Source organism: Zosterops lateralis (genome assembly GCF_965231275.1).
Source record: "Zosterops lateralis genome assembly, chromosome: 23".
Taxonomy (NCBI): domain Eukaryota; kingdom Metazoa; phylum Chordata; class Aves; order Passeriformes; family Zosteropidae; genus Zosterops; species Zosterops lateralis.
In genome coordinates, this window is record NC_139783.1 from 4,931,173 (window position 1) to 4,954,989 (window position 23,817).

The 23,817-nt window shown below is 54.9% G+C and overlaps 2 protein-coding genes across 5 annotated transcripts; both read left to right on the forward strand.

The window, feature by feature from the left end:
* Nucleotides 1-8,687: 8,687 nt before the first annotated feature.
* On the forward strand, nt 8,688-12,167 carry LOC310918280 (uncharacterized protein; the record flags this gene model as incomplete). Its single annotated transcript, XM_083877135.1, has 3 exons — nt 8,688-8,761; nt 9,862-10,471; nt 12,143-12,167. Exons 2-3 carry the CDS (start codon nt 9,876-9,878, stop codon nt 12,165-12,167), a joined length of 621 nt encoding a protein of 206 aa, XP_083733261.1. The 5' UTR covers nt 8,688-8,761; nt 9,862-9,875.
* On the forward strand, nt 11,417-23,392 carry LOC310918343 (uncharacterized protein). Of its 4 annotated transcripts, none has more exons than XM_083877192.1 (4): nt 11,417-12,607; nt 19,786-19,860; nt 20,049-22,438; nt 22,982-23,392. In XM_083877192.1, exons 1-3 carry the CDS (start codon nt 12,592-12,594, stop codon nt 21,578-21,580), a joined length of 1,623 nt encoding a protein of 540 aa, XP_083733318.1. In that variant the 5' UTR covers nt 11,417-12,591; the 3' UTR covers nt 21,581-22,438; nt 22,982-23,392. The 4 variants fall into 4 exon arrangements, with proteins under 4 accessions (XP_083733318.1, XP_083733319.1, XP_083733320.1 ...); XM_083877193.1 differs by lacking the exon at nt 22,982-23,392 and adding an exon at nt 16,767-16,877 and having other exon boundaries at nt 11,418-12,607; nt 20,049-22,431; XM_083877194.1 differs by lacking the exons at nt 11,417-12,607; nt 22,982-23,392 and adding exons at nt 15,725-15,926; nt 16,767-16,877 and having other exon boundaries at nt 20,049-22,431.
* Nucleotides 23,393-23,817: the final 425 nt, after the last annotated feature.

Below are 23,817 nucleotides of genomic sequence, written 5' to 3' on the forward strand. Positions count from 1 at the left end.
ATGCCTTTGCTCTTGCTGCTGCAGACATGGAAATGGATTTTCTTGCAGCCTACTCAGCTGGCCCTCTACTCTCTACTGCCCCAGGCCCAGCTCACAGCTTGCTGCACAATTCTTAAACCAGGAACATCAAATGTTCCTTTCTCACTCACCTCCGGATCGGCCCCTCTGAACACCTGGCTCAGGTGACCTGCAGTGGGCAAGGGAAAATGAACCAGATTCTTTGAGGAAACTGCAAACAACCAGAGCATTTTCAGAAGGTCTCCCAGCCCCCATTTTCCAAGTTGTGCTGCTTGGCCCAGCAAAGGGAGGAAATGACAGACTCTGCTGCCACAGACTGTCCCATGGAGGGAACACAACCCCTGCAGGTTCCCTTGCAAATGCTGCCCACACAGCCCTGGCCACAGACACCCCCTTTGGAGCTGAACGTGTTGACAGGAGGAGCTTTACCCAAGTGGCATCCAAATGGTCTTTCTGTTTCCAAATTAACTCAGTCACTAAGAAAGAGCAGGAAGACACAAAAGCCAGGTTAGGTGACACCCAGGGAAAACCTCTACTTACCTGCCAGGTTACTCAGAAAATAGGTCGAATAACCTATTTTATAAGCAGCAAAAACTGCAGCAGCAAGTTGCCCAATCATTGTGGGAACTGCTGTGCAAGTTTTCAACTGCTTGAGAAAGAAGAAAAACCAAGTTTCTTGTCAGTGAACACTGACAAAAACCTCGAGAACAGGAGCGAACTCCTGCACTGAACGAGCTCACGAGCCGCTCTGACACCCCTGAGGCCTCCCGTGCTCCAAGGCAACCTTGTGATGTCACCACGAGCACGTGGCAACCGTGCCCTGACATCACAAAGCAAAGGCTCTGTGCTGGTCTGTGAATTGGTGCAGGTGGATGGAGTGATGTTTGTGTAGGCCCAGGCTGCATTTTTCCCTCTGTCCCCCCTGGGCTGCCTTTTTCAGCTCTTGTTTTTCCCCCTGTGCCCGCTGTGTCCCCTGTGTCTGTGCTGGGTCCCAGCTGGCGGCCGGGCCGGGCGGAGCAGCAGTTCCAGCCCCGGGTGTCTCTGGAGCGCTGGGAGCTGCCGGTGGCCCCAGGCACTGTCCCCTGAGGAGCTGCTGAAGGACAGGGAGACACAGGGGGCTGAGGGGGCTGAGGAGGCGCTGACGCTGCAGGGACGGTGCCCTTGAGCTGCTGGGGGCACTGAGGGCTCTGGGGGAGCAGAGGGCCACGGGGGCACTCAGGGCACAGGGAAGTGGCACAGGCTGAGGGCGCTGGCGGCTCCAAGGCCCCGGGATGGTTCCGAAGGGATGGAGTGGGCTGAGAGGACTGTGAGGGGCTGAAGAAACTGAAGGGGGCCGGGGCTTTGCCCAGGGCACGCTGGGGCTCAGGGGATGGAGGGGCCAGCAGGGAGCACACAGGGCTCCGGGCCTGCAGCTCTGCCAGCCCTTGGAACCAATTGCAGAGGCTCCACTTTGGCCACAGCTGCCCTGCAGACCTTGAGCACAGGCGGGCACTGACAGGAGGCAGCAGGGAGAAGCTGAAGGCCACCAGCTCCAGCAGTGCCCAGGGAGCTGCTGCTGCCAGCCCAGAGCCCGGCTGAGGCTGCAGGGCCGCTCAGGCAGCCTGGGGCTGAGGGTGGCCTGGCCTTTGGCCCTGGCCTTTGGACAAACTTGTTCTTTCTCCCCCTCCTGGGGAGGCGCTGCCATTTGCCCTGCCCTGACTGAAGGGCAGCTGCTGCCAAGGGAAACGGCCCCATCCTGACTCAGTGTTCCCTTTGCTCCCCACGGGTCCCATCTGCTGTCCCTGTCCAGGAGAGCTGCTCTGCACGGGAGGAAGAGACCCAGGGAGAGCCCGGGGACTTGGGCAGCTGCAATTCCTGCTGATGGACTTGGAGTTAGAGATGGTCACAGTGGGACTGAGATTTAGAAGTTGATGGTTACTTATATAGCCTGATGTGGACTGGTATTTGTACAGGTATATATGTATGTCTATTGTTCTCTTGATGCATGTATATTGATGTGCTGACATCTGTATTTATACTGACATACTTGTTCAGATGTATGGCTGTAGAGTTTTGTTGATGGGGTTGTAAGGATTCTTACATTGGTACATTGGTATTTGTATACTTACAGATAGGGTTTTTGTGTGTGTATTTCTATATGCTTTGCTTTATGTCATATGGAATATAAATTATAGATTTACATCTGTATATTGTATAGTTAAGTGTATACAAATATTGAAATATATCTTGAGTTGTATGGTTATAGAATTCTGTTTCTTTAGTACTGGGTCTAAGATCTTTTAGAGAGGGATACTGATATTTCTGTATTTCTATATAGGCTGTACAGTGGGAATAATATGTAATACATTAAATTGTTAAATTTCAATGGATATTTCTGTATAGTGAGTGGTTGTAGAGGGTTGCAGTATTTTATTTTTTAACTGAAGGTTATAATTCTATTTATTTACATAGCACAATTGTAACAATAAACTGGTTTTCTAAACTTGGATACTTGGGTGTTTCTATACCAGCAGTGTGGGTGTAGCAATTTAAAATAAATTTCATATTTAAACTCAACGTGATTGTTTTGTATTTGTACATTAGTATTGCAGATGTCATGATCTGCAAGCAATTCAATGTTTCCACTAAAAGAAGTGTAGATTTGTGCTGCCCAGAGCAATGAGCAGATGTAAAGGTGACAATGGGGGAGGATTTTGTCCATGGAACTCTCCAGCCATGCCCAGCACATGCCCCACTTGCACTCAGGCTGGGCAAGGCAGGCACAGATTTGGGTTGGCAGCAGAGCCACACCTTGGCCAAGAACTGGCTGCAAAGGCTGCTGAGAAAACTCCGGGACTCCACGCAGCGTCCAACTCCAAGCAGAGCCACCCAGGGAGGACAAATCCACCCCCCAGGCCACGGGCAGCTCTTCAGGAAGCGCTCCAAGTGTCCCTCTGAAGGTCATCCTGGAGCCCAGGAGCCAACAGGGATCCTGAGCCAGCTCCGCTGCCTTTGGCAGCACTTTGGCCAAGGAGCTGCAGCAAGGGGGAGGCAACAGGGACTGGGACTGCTGCAGGCTGGGCAGGGAGGAAGGGCCAGCGACACTTGTGCTGACTTGCTCCACAATCCACAGGGATGGGGGACAACTGGGAAGCAACAAGTTCTCCCAGGCACGACAGGGATGGAAGCCCTTGGGGTGGAGTTCCCTGGAGGAACTGCCAGGGGAGTTGCTGCTGGGATCAGCAGCAGCAGAAGGCAGCAGGATCTGCTCCTTTTCCTGGCTCTGTGTGCAGGGCACAGGCTGTGCTGGCCCTGCTCCCACAAAGCCCTTGCCCATGGAGGCTGCAGGCTCAAAGCAATCCCAGTGCAGAGAGAGGCTTTGCAGCTGAACTCCACTGCCCTTGTGTTTGGGGCTGGAATGGCTCTCATGCCAAAGCACAGCAGGGAACCAGGCCTTGGGGAGGCAGAGCCTGTGGAGGGAAAGAGAGATCAGGCACTCACAGGCCTCAGACTCCTTCAGCTCTCTTCTTTTGGAGAGTGAGAAATAAGCAAGCTGGGGAGAGGAACCTGCAGTCCTTTGAAAAAACATGGTGTCTAACAAGTCCTGTGGGAGAAGAAAAAGAGGGAGCAACCTTGCCTTGTTTTCATAGCCTGTGTCTTCTGCAGAGGAGACAATGGGATATGCAGGAGGGGAGGGGAGGAATAACTGTGATAACCCAGTCTGCCTTGCTGTGCACTGATACACTTTGTAGCAGTGACCATTAGAGGTAAGGCCAGATTCTTATTTAGCATCATGACACGCTGCTGCTTCATTGCAAAACCGCCTCAGCGTGGAGAAAATCAGCTTAATTTCTTGTCAGTTTAAGTAGATGTGGTGAGAAACAGTGTCACAGATTAAAACAGGTTTTTTTACCTCATCATCCAGAGGGATTTTTTAGTTGCCTTTTCTTCATTGTATGCACAACATTGTTGAGTTGTTCTGTATCCTCCAGGGAGGTATCCACTAGTGATTGAAAAAAGAAAAGGAGGATTATGGCATTCATTCTCTTTTAACACATATTTGCACTAAGCTGTAGCTTCAACTTAGTAAGGAAAAGGAGAGATTTTCTTTAGTCATGCAGTGTGGAATAAATGGTGTAGGAACAACCACAATTCCAGCTGTAAGAACAGCGTGTTCTTGGCCTTAACAGGACATTGTGGACAAGAAAGCACCACAACCTTCATGATTCACCTCTTAGGTCAAACCAGAACGGTTCATGGTGTCAAAGCAGCAGGTGATGGGAATAACCAATGTCCCTGGGCTGGGGCAGAAGCCTGGGAGTCAAAGGCTTGGGAAAAGAGAGCTGGCAAAGGCAGGCCGAGGTGCAGGCAGGCATTGGGCTGAAGGCAAGAGGCAGCTGGTGCTGCCAGCACGGGAAGGGACTCCAGGCACAGGAGCTGCCGGCGGCAGGAGCAGCTCCTGCTGTCACTGCCAGGGAAGGACTGGCAGCAGGCAGGAGCAGCGGGCACATTGCTGATGGACAGCTGGCAACTTGGAGCGGCCAGCCCAGGAACAAGAGAGGTGCTGCTGCTTGGAAAAGTAGTTTATGCCATGGCTGGATCAGCCTCACCAAGGTCAGGCTGTTACAGTCCGGGCCATCATGCAAAATGCCTTCCAGCACAGAGTCCCCATGGCCCAAGCAGAAGCAACAGCAGCAGCCCTGATACAATGAATTCTATTCCTAAATCATCCAACCAGCCACAAACACGATGCTGTTCCTGTCTTTTTGCACCTCTCCTGGTCTAACACAGTTGTGTGACAATGGGAATCATTTCTTACACAAGGCCTGTGCCTACAGCCTGTCTATTCTGCCTGGCAACGTCAGCAATGCTCTGGTATGTTTATATTATGTCTAGGACTCAGTTAACTTTGTACAAGGTAATGCTGTTGAACTTTAAACTGGACTTTGGGGCTTTTCTATCAATTAATACAGTCTCTTATTTGCTTAAGGCACGTAAGGCACTTAAGGCATATTTTTACTGACCTAAAACTAAAACTCACATTCCCACTTCATGTCTGTGTGACTTTATGGATCTCAGTTTCCCCGAGGGTTTCAAAGCAGCCTCTGCATTCTTTTCTGCCTCTAAGCCTGTGTGCACGGGGTCCTGGGAGATTTCTATCTGCTTTCCAACAGGGCTGGGACACGACTCCATGGGTACCTTCACTCCTCCTTCCCAAAGAAGGAGTCTCCAAAGGGTGCAGGTGGTTTCCAGCTGTGACCTCCTGTCCAATGGAGCAGCCATGGATCCCAGTTCCCCCAGTGTAGACCCAGTTACCCCCAGTCCCTCTCAGTGTGTTCCCAGTCACCCCCAGTATGGTCACAGACACTCCCAGTATATCCCAGTTGCCCTCAGCATACTCAGGGTCATTCCCAGCCACATTCACTTATCCCAGTAAGGTTCCAGTTTCCCCCAGTATGATCCCAGTCACTCTCAGTCTAATTCCAATATATCCCAGTTGGTCCAACTCTGATCCCTGTTCCCCAGTTCTGCTCCTGCTGGGTCCCAGTGTTCTCTGGGGCTCAGGGGCTCCATCTTGGCTCCGTCTGCCGGGGCTGGGGCTCGGCCTCCCCTGCGGGAGAAGGTGAGGGGGGTCCCCGGGGCTCGTGTCCCCCCCTCGCAGCACCCGGGACTCCCTTGTGTCCCCCCGTGCCGGGCTCGGCCCCTTTTCTCTCCACACAGCTCCTGAGCCGGCTCCTGCTCCCCCCTGGGAGGGGCTTTGGGGAGCCCCCCCGGGAGCCCCGGACCCCCATTCCCGGCCATGGGTTCCCCCTGCAGCCCCTGACCCGGCACCGACAGCCCTGCGCCCCTTTCCCGGACATCCCGCCTCTCCCTGCCCCCAGAGCCCCCTTGGCCTTGGCCCATAGACCCCCTGGGCCCCTATTCCTGCCTTGCCCGGGACCCCCTGGGCCCCTCCTTTCCTCAGCACCGGGGACACCCGGGACCCCCATTCCCAACCATCCCGGGTTTTCCCAACTTTGGATGGGAGTGGGGACACCGGGGACCCTTGGAGCTCCCTTTCCTAAGCACAGGAACCGCTTTAACCCCACCCATCCCACACGTACCCACCCGCAGCCTCCCCTTTTCCCAGCCCTGGATCCCCCCAAGCCCCTTCCCTGCTCTCCCTTCCCCTCCCTCACCCACCTTTGTGCTCCAGAGCCTCCCGACCATATCTGATGTCTTTTGGGGGCCCTTCCACACAGGTGTGTCCCAGGTGATGCTTCATCTGCTCCACCAGAATCCCTTTGCATTCCCAGCACCTCTGGCTGATCCAGTGGCACCGTGGGACACTGCAAAGCTCCTGGATCCCAGCTGGAAGGAGATGAAATCCCACCCGTCGTAGCCGTACCCGTGGGATCCATGGATGCTTCATTGGAAAGGAGGTCACAGCTGGAAACCACCTGCACCTGTGGAGACCTGGGAACGAGGAGAGAAGGGACCCATGGAGCCATGTCCCAGCCCCACAGAGCCCCTTGGAGCTCCCTGGATTCCCATTCCAGCCCCACAGATCCCCCCCATCCCCAGAGATCCCATTGCAGCCCCTCAGAGTCCTCCATTCCCACAGATCCCAGCCCAGCCCTGGCTCCCCCCACTCCCCCCGCTCTGGTTGTCCCGGCCCCGTCTCCAGGTCACTGTCAGCCAGGAGCCGGTTCCTCTCCTTGAGCCGGGCCTGGTTATCCCAATGTCCTGGGCCTGGCTATCCCAGTATCCAGCTCTGGCTATCCCAGTATCCAGCTCTGGCTACCCCAGTATCCCAGCTCTGGCTATCCCAATATCCCAGCTCTGGCTATCCCAGTATCCCAGCTCTGGCTATCCCAATATCCCAGCTCTGGCTATCCCAATATCCAGCTCTGGCTATCCCAGTATCCAACTCTGGCTATCCCATATCCAGCCCTGGCTATCCCAATATCCAGCTCTGGCTATCCCAGTATCCCAGCTCTGGCTATCCCAGTATCCCAGCTCTGGCTATCCCAGTATCCAGCTCTGGCTATCCCAATATCCAGCTCTGACTATCCCAATATCCCAGCTTTGGCTATCCCAATATCCCAGCTCTGGCTATCCCATACCCAGCTCTGGCTATCCCAATATCCCAGCTCTGGCTATCCCAATATCCCAGCTCTGGCTACCCCAGTATCCCAGCTCTGGCTATCCCAATATCCCAGCTCTGGCTATCCCAGTATCCCAGCTCTGGCTATCCCAATATCCCAGCTCTGGCTATCCCATATCCAGCTCTGGCTATCCCAGTATCCCAGCTCTGGCTATCCCAATATCCAGCTCTGGCTATCCCAATATCCCAGCTCTGGCTATCCCATATCCAGCCCTGGCTATCCCAATATCCCAGCCCAGCTCCCGCTGCCATCCCCGGTGTCTGCGGCTCCATCCGGCCCCGCTCGCTGTCCCAGCGCTCGCAGGGGGTCCCGTCCCCACAATCCAGGACTGGGGGACCCCCGGGCCGGGCTCCGACAGCGCCACTTCCAGGGACTGCAGGGAGTGGGGAACTGGGGGGACACGGAGATTTGGGGGAGCTGGGGGGCTGAAAGTGGGAGTTTGGGGATCCAGGGGGGTCAAAAGGCCAAGGAAAGGGGGGACAGGAAGAGCTGGGACAGCTGAAGGAGGTTCAGGGGCTCAGAGTCAAGGAAAGGGGGTGCAGGGACTGGGAGAGGTGGGATGGGGTGTCCAGGGAATCCTGTGCCCAGCAAAGGGGGTGCCAGGGCTCCTCAGTGTGAGGAAAGGAAGAGCTGGGGGCTGGGAAATGCAGGAATGGGGGCCCAGGGGTCCCAGGGTGAAGGAAAAGGGTGGCTCTGGGGGCTGGGAGAGGCGGGGTGGCTGTGAAAAGGCTGAGATGGTGCTGGATAAGGGGGTGCAGGGGGATCTCAATGCCAAGCAAAGGGGTAAAAGGGCACCTCTGTTCTCAGGAATGGGGGTTCAGGGGGCTCTCAGGGTCAAGGAAATGAGGGGCAGGAACTTGGAGAGGTGGAAGGGAGTTCCAGGGGCTCCTTGAGCCCAGGATAGGGGAGTCCAGGGTTCCCCAAAACAGGAGGGTAACAGGGTGGGGACACCCGGGATGGTTGGGAAGGGGCAGTTCAGGGGGTCTCTGTTTTTGCAGAAAGGCGGGGCTGGGGGCTGGGAAAGGCAGGAATGGGGGTCCAAGGCGTTCCAGGGCATCCCAGGGTCAAGCACACGGGAAGTCTGGAGGCTGGGAGACATGGGATGGGTGGGAAAAGGGGAGCAGGGCGTCCTGATGTCCAGAAATAGGGGATTGCGGGGGGTCCCTGTGCAGGATAAGGGCAGCAGGGGGGTCCCGGTGCCGGGGGTCCCATTGCCCCCTCAGCCCCCCAGGAGCGCCCCCAGCCCCAGCGCTGGAGCCTCGCGCTGCTCCTACTCACTCCCAGTGTTATCCCAGTGTTATCCCAGTGTGATCCCAGTATGATCCCAGTATAACTCAGTCACCCAGGAGCTGTTCCCAGTACGATCCCAGTTCAGCCCAGTCACTCCCAGTGGTCCCGCTCCTGCCATCCCCCAGCCCTCTCTGCGTTCCGACCTGTCCCGGCTCCATCCCCGCTCCTCCCGCGGGCTGCGGTGGGTTCGGGCCCGGGGGAGGAGGAGGAGGGAGGGAGGAAGAGGCGGAGCGGCCGCAGGAGCGGGAGGAGAAGGCGAGAGGAGAAACCGGCGGCTGCAGCGCTCCCTGAACTCGCAGCTCCCCGGACGGCCCCAAATCCCGCAGGTGCCCGGGGAGGGGGAGCTCGCCCCAAATATCCCGGGTTTGGGGTCCCTGGGTTTGGGTTTTTTTAGGGGAGGATGCTGGAGCTCGCGGGGCTCCAAAGGCGAGGCGCAGATGCCGCTCGGGGGGACATCGGGGGCTCCCCGGGAGGTGTTTTTGGGGGGTCCCGGTGTCGGCAGAGCCCCTGGGATTGCCGGGACCCCGTTGGGGGCTGGAGGGGCTGGAGGGGCGGGATGGGCGGGAAAGGGGTTCGGGAGTCGCGGTGCTGGAAGTGGCTGCTCCCAGTATGTTGTAAATGCATATTATAAAGTTGGCTTTTCGCAAATATTCAGGTGAATGCTCTATGTATAATAACTTTGCTGTAAGGATGTAGCTGTTATTTCTGCTATTAGCAAAACTTAGACATGGTAGTTGGAGAACTGATCTATAGTTATGCTTTTAATTGAATGGCCTGTTTGGTTGAGATAACATCCAGCAAACACATGATGAGGCCCCTGCTGCTGACAGGCCAGTTATCAACACTGACTGTCTGTGGGAAGTAGGGACCAAGGCCCAAGCTGGAGGTGATAATGAAGACACAGCCAAGAAGCATGTGTGTTCTAAAAAGGCAGAGCCGAGGAAGAACCATGCTAAACAGTCCCTGGAATATGGAAACTAGTTTGTGGAAAAGTTGGAATATGCAGCGGACTAATGCAATTGAAAGGGTGTTTAAAGAATGTCTCTGAAATAGCAGGTGTGCTCTTGGCTCAATGCCAAGTCACCTGGCCAGCCATTAATACTTTCCTTAATTTTCTGTTTCCTAATTGTCCTATTCTTTTTATTAAACCTATTTGTTAAAATTTACCAAGAAAGTAAACCTTGCTTTTCACAGAGTATGAGCCCAGTTCCCTCCCTTTGTGGTTCCAGTTTGCTCGGCATTCCCAGTCCGAGCCCAGTCCCTCCCAGTACCCGTAGGTGGGCAGACAGAACACGGGGGAGCTTTTCGGGTTCCCGGCACTCCCAGCAGCCCGGGGAGGGCGGGCACCGAGCAGACGGGGGATCTCCTTCCCCTTCCCTGTGGCACGGAGGCAAATCCCATCCTCTCCTTGTCCTTCCTGCCGCAGACAAGGAGCCGAGCATGGAGAGCAGGGAGGACAAATCCCCGCGGCAGAAGCTGCTGGGAGAGGCCGTTCTGAGCGGCTCCACGGCGCAGGAACGCAACGGGGAGGAAAAGGGCCGGAGATCGGTGAGGAGGAGGGGCTGCAAAGGCCGAGGGCGAGGATGTGAGGAGGAAAGAGCCGGCCTGGGCCGGGAAGGCGGCCGGAGATGGAGGCAGAGCTCAGAGCTGGTGGTCCATGAGCAGCTCCGTGATGGGGAGAAGCCCCACAAGTGCTTGGAGTGTGGGAAGAACTTCAGGCAGTGGTGCCACCTGATCAACCACCAGAGAACCCACACGGGGGAACGGCCCTATGAGTGTGGGGAATGCGGGAAGAGCTTCACGCAGAAAGGCAGCCTGATCATCCACCAAAGGATCCACACTGGGGAGAGGCCCTACAAGTGTTCCCAGTGTGGGAAGGGGTTTCGGATGAGCACCCTGCTCCTTGTACATCAGCAGAGTCACTCAGAGGAGAGGCCCTTCCACTGCCCTGACTGTGGGAAGGGCTTCAAGCAGAACAACCATCTCATCACCCACCGGCGCATCCACACCGGGGAGAGGCCCCACGAGTGTCCCCAGTGTGGGAAGAGCTTCTCAGACAGCTCTAACTTGACCCAACACCAACAGAGGCACCACTAAGGGAAGCCCTGAGAGTGGCCCCAGTGTGGGAAGAGCTTCGTCCTCTGCTCCAGCTCCATCCCCCACTGTACTAGCCACTCTGGTAACCCGCATTTGCTGTAATCTGTCCTGGGAAGGCACCTCGCTAGTCATCCTTGGATGTTTGGCTTAATTTTTTTCTCTTCTACGTCTCTTTGCACTCCAAAAGGCAAGAGGGATCAATCTGTCACTTAAAAACGCCTCCAATCCCACTGAGACCGATTCAATTTTACCCCAAAAGGGCTCAATCCTACCTCAAAGACCAGGACCCTCTGGATCAGGAGCATCCAGACTGGGATTGGACAGACTGGGATTGTGCAGACTGGGATTGTGCAGACTGGGATCACATGGACTGGGATCACACGGACTGGGATTTCACAGGCTCGGACCATCTGGATCAGAACCACAGAGACTGGGATCATCTGGACCGGGATCATCTGGACCGGGATGGCTGCGGCGGAACGATGCGAACCGAGGCGGTCCCGCCCGGCCCAGGGGAACCTCCCAGTCCCTCCCAGTCCCGGCCGGGGCCGCAGCCAAAAGTGCCCGGAGCGACCGTGGCGGTCCCGGAGCGATCGTGGAGCCGATCCCGGAGCGATTCCGGGTCCCATCCCCGTCCCGGTGCCGGGCTCGGTCTCAGTCTCGCTCTCGGATCGGCGCCAGTCTTGGTGCTGGTTCCGGTGCCGGGCTCGGTCTCATTCCCAGAGCGCTCCCGGTCTCGGTTCTGGCCGCGGTGCTGGAGCGTTCCCGGTGCTGGTGCCGGTTCCGAAGCGCTCCCGGTGCCGGTGCCGGTGTCGGTCGTGGTGTCAGTCTTGGTCCCGGTTCCAGTTCTGGTGCTGGTTTTGGTCTCGGTCTCGGTCCCAGTGCCGGGGCCTGTGCGGGGCCGGTCTCAGTTGCGGTGTCGGTCTCAGCCTTGGTGCCGGTGCGGGTTTCGGTGCTGATCCCGGTCTCAGTGCTGGAGATTTTTGGCCCATTTGGGTGATTTTAGGCCAAACTGGGCGGGTTTAGGCTGGGTTTTAGATCCCTTGGAGTGATTTCCAGCCTTGTAGGGTGGATTTTTCGGTCCCTTTGACTGAATTTGTGGCAGATCTGGTGGGTTTTAGGGTGGATTTTCGATCTCTTTGGATGATTTTAGCGTCGTATGGGTTGAGGTTGGTGATTTTATGATAAAATGGGCAGTTTTAGGTGGATTTTAGGTCTCCTTGGTTGAATTTAGCTCCATATGGCTGGATCTTAGGCCTGCGTGGGAGATTTAGGCCACTTTTTTTGGTGATTTTAGGCCCATATGGGTGGACTTTTGGTCTCTTTGGGTAAATTTAGGTCAAACAAAGCCCATTTTTGGTGCTTTTAGGTCCCTGTGGGTGATTTTCGGCCAAATCTGGTAGGGTTTAGGATTGATTTTAGGGCCCATTTGGTTTAATTTTAGGCCAAACCAGGTACTTCCAGGGTAGGTTTTTACATATTTCCAGGCGATTGAAGGGTGATATCAGGCCATTTTGTGTGCGTTTTAGTCGAGTTGGGGCAATTTTAGGCTCATTTGGTTTGATTTTGGACCCCTTTGGATAATTTTAACCGCATTTGTTTGATTTCAGGCCAAACCATGTGGATTTCGGGTGAATTTTAGGGCCGTTAGTGTTATTTTAATTACTTTGTGGGGATTTTGGGCCTCTTTGGGTGATTTCTGGCCAAACCTGATCGGGTTTCGAGTGGATTTTCGAGCCGTTTGGACAAATTGAGGCGCATTTTGTTGATTTTCAGCGAAACCGGGCGGTTTTAGGACCGCACGTTCCCTTGGCCACGCCCATTCCCCTCATGATTCCCGCCCTGTCCCTGACCCCGCCTCTTTCCCCTCACAGTTCCCGCCCTTTTTCTTCCTCCGCCTCATTCTATTCGTTCGCAGGTCTTCCATTGGCCCCGCCTCTTTTCCCTCTAGTCCGGCCCATCTGCTGGCGCTTTCCCTCCAGCGCATGCGCAGGTTACCCAGAAGTGGCTCTCCGGGGCGCCGCCATGTTTTCTCCGGGTCTCCCGGCCCGGCTCCGGCATGTCCGAGACCTACGGTGGGGCAATGGGGGATCTATAGGGGATCTATAGAGGTCTGGGGGGACCTGGGGGGTCTCTTCAGGAGATATAGTGGATGGTCTCTAAGGGGCTTAAGGGGGTCCCTAGGGGATTTAGGGCGGTCTGGGGGTCCCTAAAGGGGGTTTGGGCGTCCCTAGGGGCTCTATCGGGGTCTGGGGAGGGTCTATAGAGGGTCCGTCAGGGTCCGTAAAGGGGGTTCAGGAGTCCCTAAATGGGGTCTGGAGGTCCCTATAGGGGATTTGGGGGTGTCTCTGTGGCCTTTTGGAGGGGTTTGGGGGAGTCCATAGGGATCTGCGGGTGCCTATAGCGGGTCCGGAAAGGTCTGGGGGTGTGTGGGGGTCCCTGTGGGGGATTTGGGGGGTCTGGGGGTCCCTAAAGAGGGTCTGAGGGGGCTATAAGAGATCTATGGGGGGATCTATAGAGGGTTCAGGGGGTCTGGAGTCTCTATAGGGGATCTGGGTGTCTCTATAGGGGATTTGGGGGTCTCTGTAGGAGATTTGGGGGTCTCTATGGGGGATCTGGGAGGGTCTATAGGGGATTTAGGGGGCGTCTTGAGGTCTCTTTAGGGGATTTGCGGGAGTCTGGGGGGTCTGTAGGGGCTTTGGGGTGGTCTGTGGAGATCTGGGGTGTCTATGGGGGATTTGTGGGGTCTATAGGGGCTCTATCATGGAATTTTGGGATCCTTAAGGGGAATTTTTGGGAATTTTGGGCTCTGTACAGGGAATTCTTGGAAATGAAGATGTCCAAATGGGGCAATTTGGGGTTTTCTATTGGGAATTTTTTTTGAATTTTGGGGCCTCTGTTGGGAATTTTGGGGGGAACTTTGGGTCCAACCACAGGAATTTGGGGAATTTTGGGTCCAAGCGTGGGAATTTTGGGGTCTCTAGAGGGGATTTTGGGGAATTTTGGGTCCAAATGTGGGAAGTTCTGGGAATGTTTTTCCCAGATTTCCTCTTCAAGTCCTTGGTGATCGGCAGCGCTGGCAGAAGCAAGTCCTGCCTGTTGCACCACTTCATCGAGAGCAAGTGTAGGAAATTCTGGGAATTTTCAAGGATTTCAGGAATTCTGGGATGTTGTGGGACTTTGGGGAATTTTTCGGAGATTTTGGGGGACTTTTTGTTTATTTTTGTGACTTTTTATTTTTAGGAACTTCTGGGGTAGTGTTTTTGCATTTTTAGAGTGTTTTCTGTTGGTATTTGGGGCATTTGGGGAATATGTTGGGAATTTTGAGAAATCTGAGGAGTTGGGGAGTTTTTAGGGAAATTTGGGGGGATTTTTTTAAATATGTGCATTTTAAGAGTTTGTTTGGTTTGGGTTTTTTTCATTTTCTGGGTGATTTTTGATGGTGTTTGGGTGAATTTTTGGGAATTTGGAAAATGCTGGGTAGTCTGGAAAATTTTGGAAACATTACTGGAATTTTTGGAGGCATTTTCAGGTTTTTTTTTTTTTTTTTTTTTTTTTTTTTTTTTTTTTTTTGAGACATTTTGAGAGTTTTTTAGGTATTTTTAAAAGTAATTTGGCTTTTTAATGCGATTTTTGCGGGATTTTTTTTTTTGAATTTTTGGGAATTCTGTGTCCCTCCAGGCTCTGCCTCATCCTGTGGCATTTTGGGGCATTTTCTGTCATTCTCGGGCCATTTTTGGTCACTTTTGTGCCACTTCTGTGCCATTTCCTCTTATATAGGGTAATTTGGGGCAATTTTTGTCATTTTGGGGACATGTGACGTGATTTTTGGTCACTTTTTGGGCCATTTTGTGTCATTATGAGCCATGGTTTGTAATTTCAGTGCATTTCTAGTCAGTTTTTGGGCCAGTTCTGGGTCATTTCCTGTCGCTTTTCAGGCATTTTTGGTCTCCTTGGGGGCGTTTTTGGTGACTTTTGAGCCATTTCTTGCCGGTTTCAGTCCCGGTGTCAGTCTTGGTCTCAGCACAGTCCCGGTGCCGGTCCCGGTGCCAGTGTTGGTCCCGGAGTGCTCCCAGTGCCAATCCCAGTCTCGGTCCCAGTCCCTGGGCGGTGCCAGTCTCGGTGCTGGTTCCGGTGCTGGTCTCGGTCTCAGTCCCAGTCCCAGTGCCAGTTCTGGTGCCGGTCTCAGTTCTGGTGTCAGTTCTGGTCCTGGTCCCAGTCCTGCAGCGGTGCCGGTGTCGGTTCTGGTGTCGGTTCTGGTCCCGCTCTTGGTCTCGGTGCCCGTCCCAGAGCGGTGCCACTCTCGGTGCCACTCTTGGATCCGGTGTCGGTCTCAGTCTTGGTGCTGCTGCCGGTTCTGGTGCTGATCTCGGTCTCGGTCTTGGTCCCAGTCCCAGAGATTTTAGGCCCATTTGGGTAATTTTTGGTCAGACTGGGCAGGCTTAGGGTGTATTTTAGGCACCTTTGGATGATTTTAAGCAAAATCTGGTGGGATTTAGTCCCCTTTGAGTGATTTTAAGATAAACTGGGCAGTTTTCAAATGGATTTTAGATCCCTTTGGATGGTTTTTAGGCCAATTTTGGTGGGGTTTAGTTCCGTTGGGGTGAATTTGGTCCAAATCTGTTGGGTTGTAGGGAGGACTTTAGGTTAATTTCTTTGATTAAGCCAGACCAATATTTTCAGGGTGGATTTTACAGTCTTTTAGGAGATTTAAGAGGATTTTGGCCACTTTGTGTGGGTTTTAAGCCACTTTTGGCAATTTTAGGCCGCATTGGTTGGTTTTAGACCCCTTTGGATGATTTTATCCCCATTTGGTGATTATTAAGACAAACCTTACAGATATAGGGTGGATTTGAGGCCACTTTGGGTGACTTTAGATTGCGTTGTGGGGATTTTTGGCGTCTTTGGGTGATTTGAGTCTGAACCTGATCTGGTTTAGGGTGGATTATAGGTCCCTTTGGACAATTTTAGGCCCGTTTGAGTGATTTTAGGTCAAACCGGGCGGTTTTAGGACCGCGCGATCCTTTGGCCCCGCCCCTTTCCCCTCATGATTCCCGCCCTGTCCCTGACCCCGCCCCATTCCCCTCATGATTCCCGCCCTGTCCCTGACCCCGCCCCTTTCCCCTCATGATTCCCGCCCTGTCCCTGACCCCGCCCCTTTCCCCTCATGATTCCCGCCCTGTCCCTGACCCCGCCCCTTTCCCCTCCCAGTTCCTGCCCTTTCCTTGTCCCCGCCCTCCCAGTCCGGGGCCGGGCCCGGGGGAGGAGGAGGAGGGAGGGAGGAAGAGGCGCAGCGGCCGCAGGAGCGGGAGGAGAAGACGAGCGGAGGGAGCGGCGGCTCCAGCGCTGCCTGAACGGGCGGCAGCGCCGGGATCGTCGCCCCCCATCCCGCAGGTGCCCGGGGAGGGGGAGCTCGCCCCAAATATCCCGGGTTTGGGGTCCCTGGTTTTGGGGTATTGTGGGGGGATGTTTGGAGCTCGCGGGGCTCCAAAGGCGAGGCGCAGATGCCGCTCGGGGGGACATCAGGGGGTGCCCGGGAGGTGTTTTTGGGGTGTCCCGGTGTCGGCAGAGCCCCGGCGGGGGCGGGGGGATGCGGGTCCCCCCTGGGTGGGGGTTGGGCTTCCCGGGCCGGGCCCTCCGAGCTCTGGCGGGGCCACGTGGGGAGCGCGCGGGACCGGCGGGGCCGGGGGGACACCGGGTTTGGGGAGCCCGGGAGAGCCGCGGCTTCCCTGAGCGGGACCCCAGAGAGAGGAGAGCCCCAGAAGGGCAGGGCGGGGACCCCGAGAGTGGGGGACCCCTGGGATTGCCGGGACGCCCTTGGGGGCTGGCGGGGCGGGAAAGGGGTTCGAGGGTCCTGCTAGCCCGTAGTTCCACTATTCTCGACATTCCCAGTATGAACCTGGTTACTTCCCCTCACTCTCTCCCTGTTCCCTGTTGGTCCCACTATGAGTCCAGTCATTCCCAGTTATTCCCTGTTATGATGCAGTTTGCCCTCCGCATGGTCCTGTGAAAAACAAGGTTCACTTTTTTGGTAAATTTTAAGAAATAGGTTTAATTAAAAAAAAAAAAAAAAAATTAGGAGATACAAAAAAAAGCAAAGTACAGCTGGCCTGGTGACTTGGCATTCAGCCAACTCCACACTTTGCTATGTCAGAGACCTTCTTTAAATACCCTTTCTCTTGCATTAGTTTGTGCATATTCATATTCTTCCATTAACTAGTTTCTATATTTTAGGAACTGTTTTGTGTGGTCCCTCCTTGGTTCCACCTTTGTAGAGCACACGTGTTTCGTGGCTGTGTCTTCATTATCGCCTCCAGCTTGGGCCTTGGTCCATCCTTTCTTCAGGTGGGAGATGCTGATAGTTGGTGTATCGGTAGCCGAGTCTTCTTTACATGTTCATTGGATGTTATCTTGACTAAATAGACTGTTTAAGCATACTTATATCAACTACTACCACTATGCCTAGTTTTCTTTACTAATAGCAGAAATAGGAAACTTATATCCTTACTGGAATGTTATTAATCATATAGCACACATCTTGCAAAAAGCCAACTTTATAATATACATTTATAACAGTCCCAATTGCTCCCATTTCCTCCTACTTTTGTCCTGTGTCTTTCCAGTTCTCCCAGTTGCCCCTAGCATAGTCCTAGTCACTCACAGGATGATCCCAGTTTCTCCCAGCAGAGCCCCAGTCATTCACACTTGGTCCCAGTTGCCCCCAGCGTGGTCCCAGTTCCCCCCCACACTTTCTCCCAGTTTGGTACCAGTCAGCACTTGCATGGTCTCAGACACTCCCAGTATATCCCAGTTGCCCTGAACATTCTCATAATCGTTCCCAGGCACTCACAGTTACCTCAGCGTGGTTCACTTGCCCCCAGTGTAGATCCAGTCACTCCCAGTGTCCTGTGGCGTGGTCCCAGTCATTCCCAGGATGGTCCTGGCTGTTCCCGGAGTTGTTCCAGTCTCCCCAGTATTGTTCCAGACACTCCCAGTATAACCTAGTAGCAATCAGCATGCTCATGGTCATTCCCAGTCACTCCCAGTTGCCCCAGTAAGGCTCCAGTTCCCTCAGAATGATGCCAGTCTTTCCCAGTTACTCCCAGTTACCCCCAGCATGATCCCAGTTTCTGGCAGTTGCCCAAAGTATAGTCCCAGTTGCTCCCAGTATGATCCCAGATGGTATCTCAGTCCCCTCTGCTTGATCCCAGTACCTTCCAGTTGATTCCAGTTGCTCCCAATGTGTCCGCATTTTCCTCCCCATATGGGCCCAGTAACCCCCAGTCAGGATCCATTCATACCCAGTGTAATCCCAGTGGCTCCCAGGATCATCCCAGCAGGACCCATAGTCACTCCCAGGATGGTTCCAGTCGATGCCAGCACCTTCCAGTCACTCCCAGTATGACCCCAGTCAGTTCCAGTAGGATCCCAGTATCACCCCGACATGGGCACAGCTGCTCCCATTATCCTCCAGTGTGGGCCCAGCCAGTTGCTCCCATTTACCCCCACTATAGTTTCAGTCTCTCCCAGTATATCCCAGTTGCTGCCAGCATGTTCCCAGTCACTCCCAGTTGCCCAGAGTTGCTTCCAGCCTGATCCCAGTTGCTCATAAACACTCCCAGTCACTCTCAGTGCAGTCCCAGTTGCTGCCAGTATGATCCCAGTCCCCCCAGCATGGCCCAGCTGCTTCCACTGTGATCCCAGTAGGATCCCAGTTGTCCCCAGCATGGTTCCAGTTGCTCCCTGTTGCTCCCAGTGTGATCCAAGTTGCACCCAGTTGCCCCTGGTACAGTCCCAGTCAGTCCTTAGGTGATCCCAGTCCCCCCCAGCATGGTCCCAGTCATGTCCAGGTTCCCCCAGTGCAGACCCAGCCACCCCCAGTTGCCCCCAGAGTGGTTCCAGGTTTCCCCCAGCATGGTCCCAGTTGTTCCTAGTGTAGTTCCAGTCACACCAGTATGGTCACACACCCTGCCAGTATACCCCAGTTGCCCTCAGCATGCTTGTAGTCATTCCCAGTCACTCCCAGCTGGCCCAGTAAGGTTCCAGTGACCCCAGTACAGCCCAGTCACTCCCAGTGATGGCACTCCTGGCATCCCCCAGCCCTCTCTGCATTCCCCCATCCCGGATCTCCCGAAAGGAGCCCCAAGGGCTGGAAGTCCCCAGCCAGGATCCCCAGCAAGGCCCAGTGTGGATCTGCAGCCCCCAGTTTTCCCAGTTTCCCTCTCCTTTTCCCCAGTCTGGATTCCCCCACCCCCAGCGGGTGGGAGCAGCCGAGAGCCCCGCGCTGCCCATCCCGACCTGTCTCGCTCCATCCCCACTCCTCCCGCGGGCTGCCAGGGCTTGGGGAACGGGGCACCCGGGGTGTGCCTGCTCCTGGGGGAGGAGGAGGAGGGGTAGAAATGGAGGGATGAAGAAGGAGCAGGAGAAGGGATGGAAGTAGGAAAAGGAGGTGGGATTAGGGAGGAGGAAGAGGAGGGCTGGAAGAGGGGGAGTGGGAGGAAGAAGAAGGGGGTGGACAAAGCAAGATAAAGAATAGGAGAAGGAACCACGAGGTCAAGCCTGTCCCACATCCCCCTATCCCACAGGTGTCCGGGGAGGGGGAGCTCAGCCCAGATATCCTGTGGGTCCCAGAGTTATTTTTTGTGTTTTTGTGGGAGGGGATGTTTTGAGAATGAAGAACTCCAAAGCTGAGTGGAAAATCCCCCCTGGGGGACTTTAGGGGTGTTCCAGTGGCAGCTGCCAGCAGAGGCAGCCTGGAGGAGCAGAGCCCTGTGTCCCCCAGGACCCCCAAGTGGGGAGCCCAGAGAGGGGGGAGCGCTGCGATTTGTGAGACCCTCAATAGCCTGGAGAGGGGCAGGGGGGGACTCCTTGGACCCCGTGCAGCCAAAGCAGAGAATAAGGGGAGAAGGGACTCCAGGACCTCAAAATCCCCCAGCATCCCTAAATGGGCAGATGGAAAATGGGGGAGCTTTTTGGGTTCCTGGGACTCCCAGCAGCCTGGGGAGGGTGGGGACAGAGTAGACGGGGGACCCCAAATACAAGCCTGACCCCCAGCAGCTGAGACAGGGGGAACCCCTGAACACCAAAGGGGAGAGACCAGAGACAGGGAACTCCTGGGAGTCTTTTCAGGGCTGAATCTTGGTGTTTGGGAGGTTTTCATGGAGCCCAGGTGCCTGGTGAATTCTAGAGATGGACTTGGGCTGAAGTACCTTCAAACTCAACGTGCTCATCCCTTATTTTTTTCCCAAACCAGGATTTCCCATTCACAACCCTTGGCTGGACGGAGAAGGAGACTGTGAGAAAGAGGAAGATGCCCCAGGACACCCAGGTGGGTGAGCAGGAAGTCAGTGCCCCTTTCCCCCTCTCTCCTGCTCCATCTCCCAGCCCAGCCTGGCCCCGGCTGCAGGACAACCCCACTGCTGACACCGTCCTGCTGGGGACACACTGGGGGATCTCCTTCTCCTTCCCTCTGGCACAGAGGCAAATCCCATCCTCTCCTTGTCCTTCCTCCCCCAGACAAGGAGCTGAGCCTGGAGACCAGGGAGGACAAGTCCCTGCGGCAGAACTTCATGGGAGAGGCCGTTCTGAGCGGCTCCACGGTGCAGGAATGGAACGGGGCTGAAACACCCACCCTGTGTGCGGAAGGCGGCCAGAGATGGAGCCAGAGCTCAGAGCTGGTGGCCCATGAGCAGCTCCATGATGGGGAGAAGCCCCACAAGTGCTTGGGGTGTGAGAAGAGCTTCACCTGGCGGTGCCACCTGCTCCGCCACCAGAGGATTCACACGGATGAACGGCCCTATGAGTGTGGAGAATGTGGGAAGAGCTTCAGGAAGAGCTGCCAGCTGACTGCCCACCAGATGATCCACACTGGGGAGAGGCCCTATGAGTGTGGGGAATGTGGGAAGAGCTTCAGCCAGAGGCCCAGCCTGGTCAGCCACCAGAGGACCCACACAGGGGAATGGCCCTACGAGTGTGGGGAATGTGGGAAGAGCTTCAGCCAGCGGTCCTGCCTGATCAGCCACCAGAGGATCCACACAGGGGAACGGCCCTACGAGTGTGGGGAATGTGGGAAAGGCTTCAGAGACAGAACCACCCTGTTTGAGCATCAGAACATCCACACTGGGGAAAGGCCATACAAGTGTGGGGAGTGTGGGAAGGGCTTCAGGCAGAAAGCCAGCCTGAAGTTCCACCAAAAGATCCACACTGGGGAGAGGCCCTACAAGTGTTCCCAGTGTGGGAAGGGGTTTTTGACCAGCACCCAGCTCCTTCTACATCAGCAGACACACTCAGGGGAGAGGCCCTTCCACTGCCCCGACTGTGGGAAGGGCTTCACGTGCAACTCCACCCTCATCATCCACCGGCGCATCCACACTGGAGAGAGGCCCTACGAGTGTGATAAATGCAGGAAGAGGTTTCAGACCAGCTCCAGTCTCCTCCTACACCAGCGCACACACACCGAGGAGAGGCCTTTCCGCTGCCCCCACTGCAGGACCGGCTTCAAGGAGAACTCCAACCTTGTCAGGCACCTGCGTGTCCATACAGGGGAGAGGCCCCACAAGTGTGAGGAATGTGGGGTGAGCTTCAGCCAGAGCTCCAACCTGATCCGCCACCAGAGGATCCACACTGGGGAAAGGCCCTACGAGTGTGGGGAATGTGGGAAGAGCTTCAGAGAGAAAGCCACCCTGATTGAGCACCAGAACATCCACACTGGGGAAAGGCCATACAAGTGTGGAGAATGTGGGCAGGGCTTTAGTCACAGAGCCAGGCTGAGCTTGCACCAAAAGATCCACACTGGGGAGCGGCCCTACAAGTGTGATAAATGCGGGAAGAGGTTTCCGTTCACCTCCAGTCTGCTCAAACACCAGCGCATGCACACAGTGGAGAGGCCTCTCTGCTGCCCTGACTGTGGGAAGGGCTTCAGGCAGAGCTCCACCCTCATCAGGCATCAGCGCATCCATACTGGGGAGAGGCCCTATGAGTGCAGGGAATGTGGGAAGAGCTTCTCCAGGAGCTCTCACTTGACCCAACATCAACAGAAACACCAGTAGGGAAGCCCTACAAGTGCCCCCAGTGTGGGAAGAGCTTCGTGCACTGCTCCGGCTCCATCCCCACTGGAGGAGCCACTTTGGGCAGAGCCCTGTGACCCACGTTCCCTGTAATCCATATTGGGAAGACACCTGGCTGGTTATGCTTTGGATTTGCCCTTAGTTTTTTTTCTCGTCTCCCTCCCCCTAAGCCAAGAGGGATTGATCTGTCACCTCAAAACCACTCCAATCCCACTGAAAACTATTCAATCTTACCCCAAAAGGGCTCAATCCCACCTCAAAATGGCTTGTTCCCACCTCAGATGAAGCCAATCCCCTGCCAAACTTACTCAATTCCACAGCCACCAGGGAGAGATGGGGTTGGAAGAAGATTGAGAGAAGTGAGATCCAAATTTGGAGCGGTGGGATGGGGATTGTGTGTGGCTGGGTGGGTGGGATCTATTTTGATAGTAAATCAAACTTGGAGAGTTCTTGATTTGTGCCCCATTCATTTCCAGTCAGTTGCAGTTCTGTTTTCAGAGTGCCACCTTCTCAGCTGACTGTGTTTGTGTCCTCCTTTCTCTCCTGCCTCTCTCTCTGCTCTCTTTGTCTCTCAGTGTCTCCCTTGAGCCAGGGCAGCTCCCACCCAAGACCCTGCCCTGACTGAATTCCCCCTGCAGGAGCTCCAACAGGCATGGATGGAGTTCTGGGGGCTGGCAGTGAAATGTGACTGTCGGATCTTGCTGCCCTTGGCTTTGGGCCCCTTCTCCAGAGCTTTGCCTTCAAGGGCAGGAAGATCTTTTCCTGTCTGAGAAGTGGAATTCCAGAGCCTTGGAGAGTGTGCCATGCAGGACCATCCAGAGTGGGATCATGTCATTTTGGGTGGGTTTAGGGGGGAGATGGGAAGGGGGTTTCTTGGATTTAGGGGCTATTTATGTGTCAGGGAGTGGTTGGGATCAAACAGGCCAGAAGCTGTGGGGTGGTTTGAGGGGTCTGGGAGAGGGTTTTGATGCAGTTGTGATCCCCCCAGACCCCCAAAGCTGCTAACAGACCCCACCCCCCAAGATGCTGCTGGTTTTTGGAGGCTCCCTGTTTGGGTTCATCCTCCTTGTGCTGCAGGAGAAGGTGAAAGGGAGTCCCCAGGGGCTGTGTGTGTCCCCCCAGAGTGTGTGTGACCCCCTGTCCTGGGTCGTCGTTTAAGATGTACACAAATTATTTATTCTATCACCATCTTCATGAATTGTTGAAACCAGGTGCGGCAGTGTTCTTCCAGGCCCCCCGTCCCTTGGGCTGTCTTCTACTAATGGTCCATCAATGCCTTGCCCATGACTCACAGGTAACTCCCTTCAGGAGCTATCTGTGTTTAATGGGCCATCAAGGACCCATTTCATGACTCATCATCCCATTGTGAGATGCTCTGCCCAGGGGGAGGAGCCAAGCATTCCCACTTGGATATAATCTGGAATTTGGGACAGTACAAGCAGCCCTTACCTGCTGGATTCCTAGAGGACCAGAGCTACCAGACCTTTCTACAGGATCACTGCTTCAAGAAGACCACTTCATCTGGACTGCTTCCAACACCTTGCTCAGGTTGTATTCTGACTCTCTCAGTGGTTTTTTTGTATTATTGCATTTATTTTATTTTACCTTTATTCTTAGTAGATTGTATTTCTGACTTGGAGCCTGTCACTCGTTTTCACTTGTTTTGCTTTCAAACTACGACACCCCCTCTCTCCTGCTCCATCTCCCAGCTCACCCTGGCCCCTGGCCACAGGACAACCCTGTGGCTGACACCATCCTGCTGGGGGGGGAGAGTCGCACTGGGGGATCTCCTTCCCCTTCCCTGTGGCACGGAGGTAAATCCCATCCTCTCCTTGTCCTTCCTCCCCCAGACAAGGAGCTGAGCATGGAAAACAGGGAGGACAAATCCCTGTGGCAGAACCTTGTGGGAGAGGCCATTCTGAGCCACTCCACGACGCAGGAATCCAACAGGGAGGAAAATGCCCGGAGATCTCTCACAAGAAGGGGCTGCAAACAAAGCTGGGCCAGTTAGAGAGGTTGGTAATGACTCTGGGATAACATATTTGAGAAGAAAATCAAAACAAAGGGCACACAGTTTTTCCTCCAGTCAGAGAAGGGGAGGCGGTGAGAACAGGTGAGGGAAAACAACATGGAGACATCAAGGTCAGTGGAGAAGGAGGAGCAGGAGGTGCTCCAGGCACCGGAGCTGAGATTCCTCTGCAGGCCATGGTGGAGCAGCT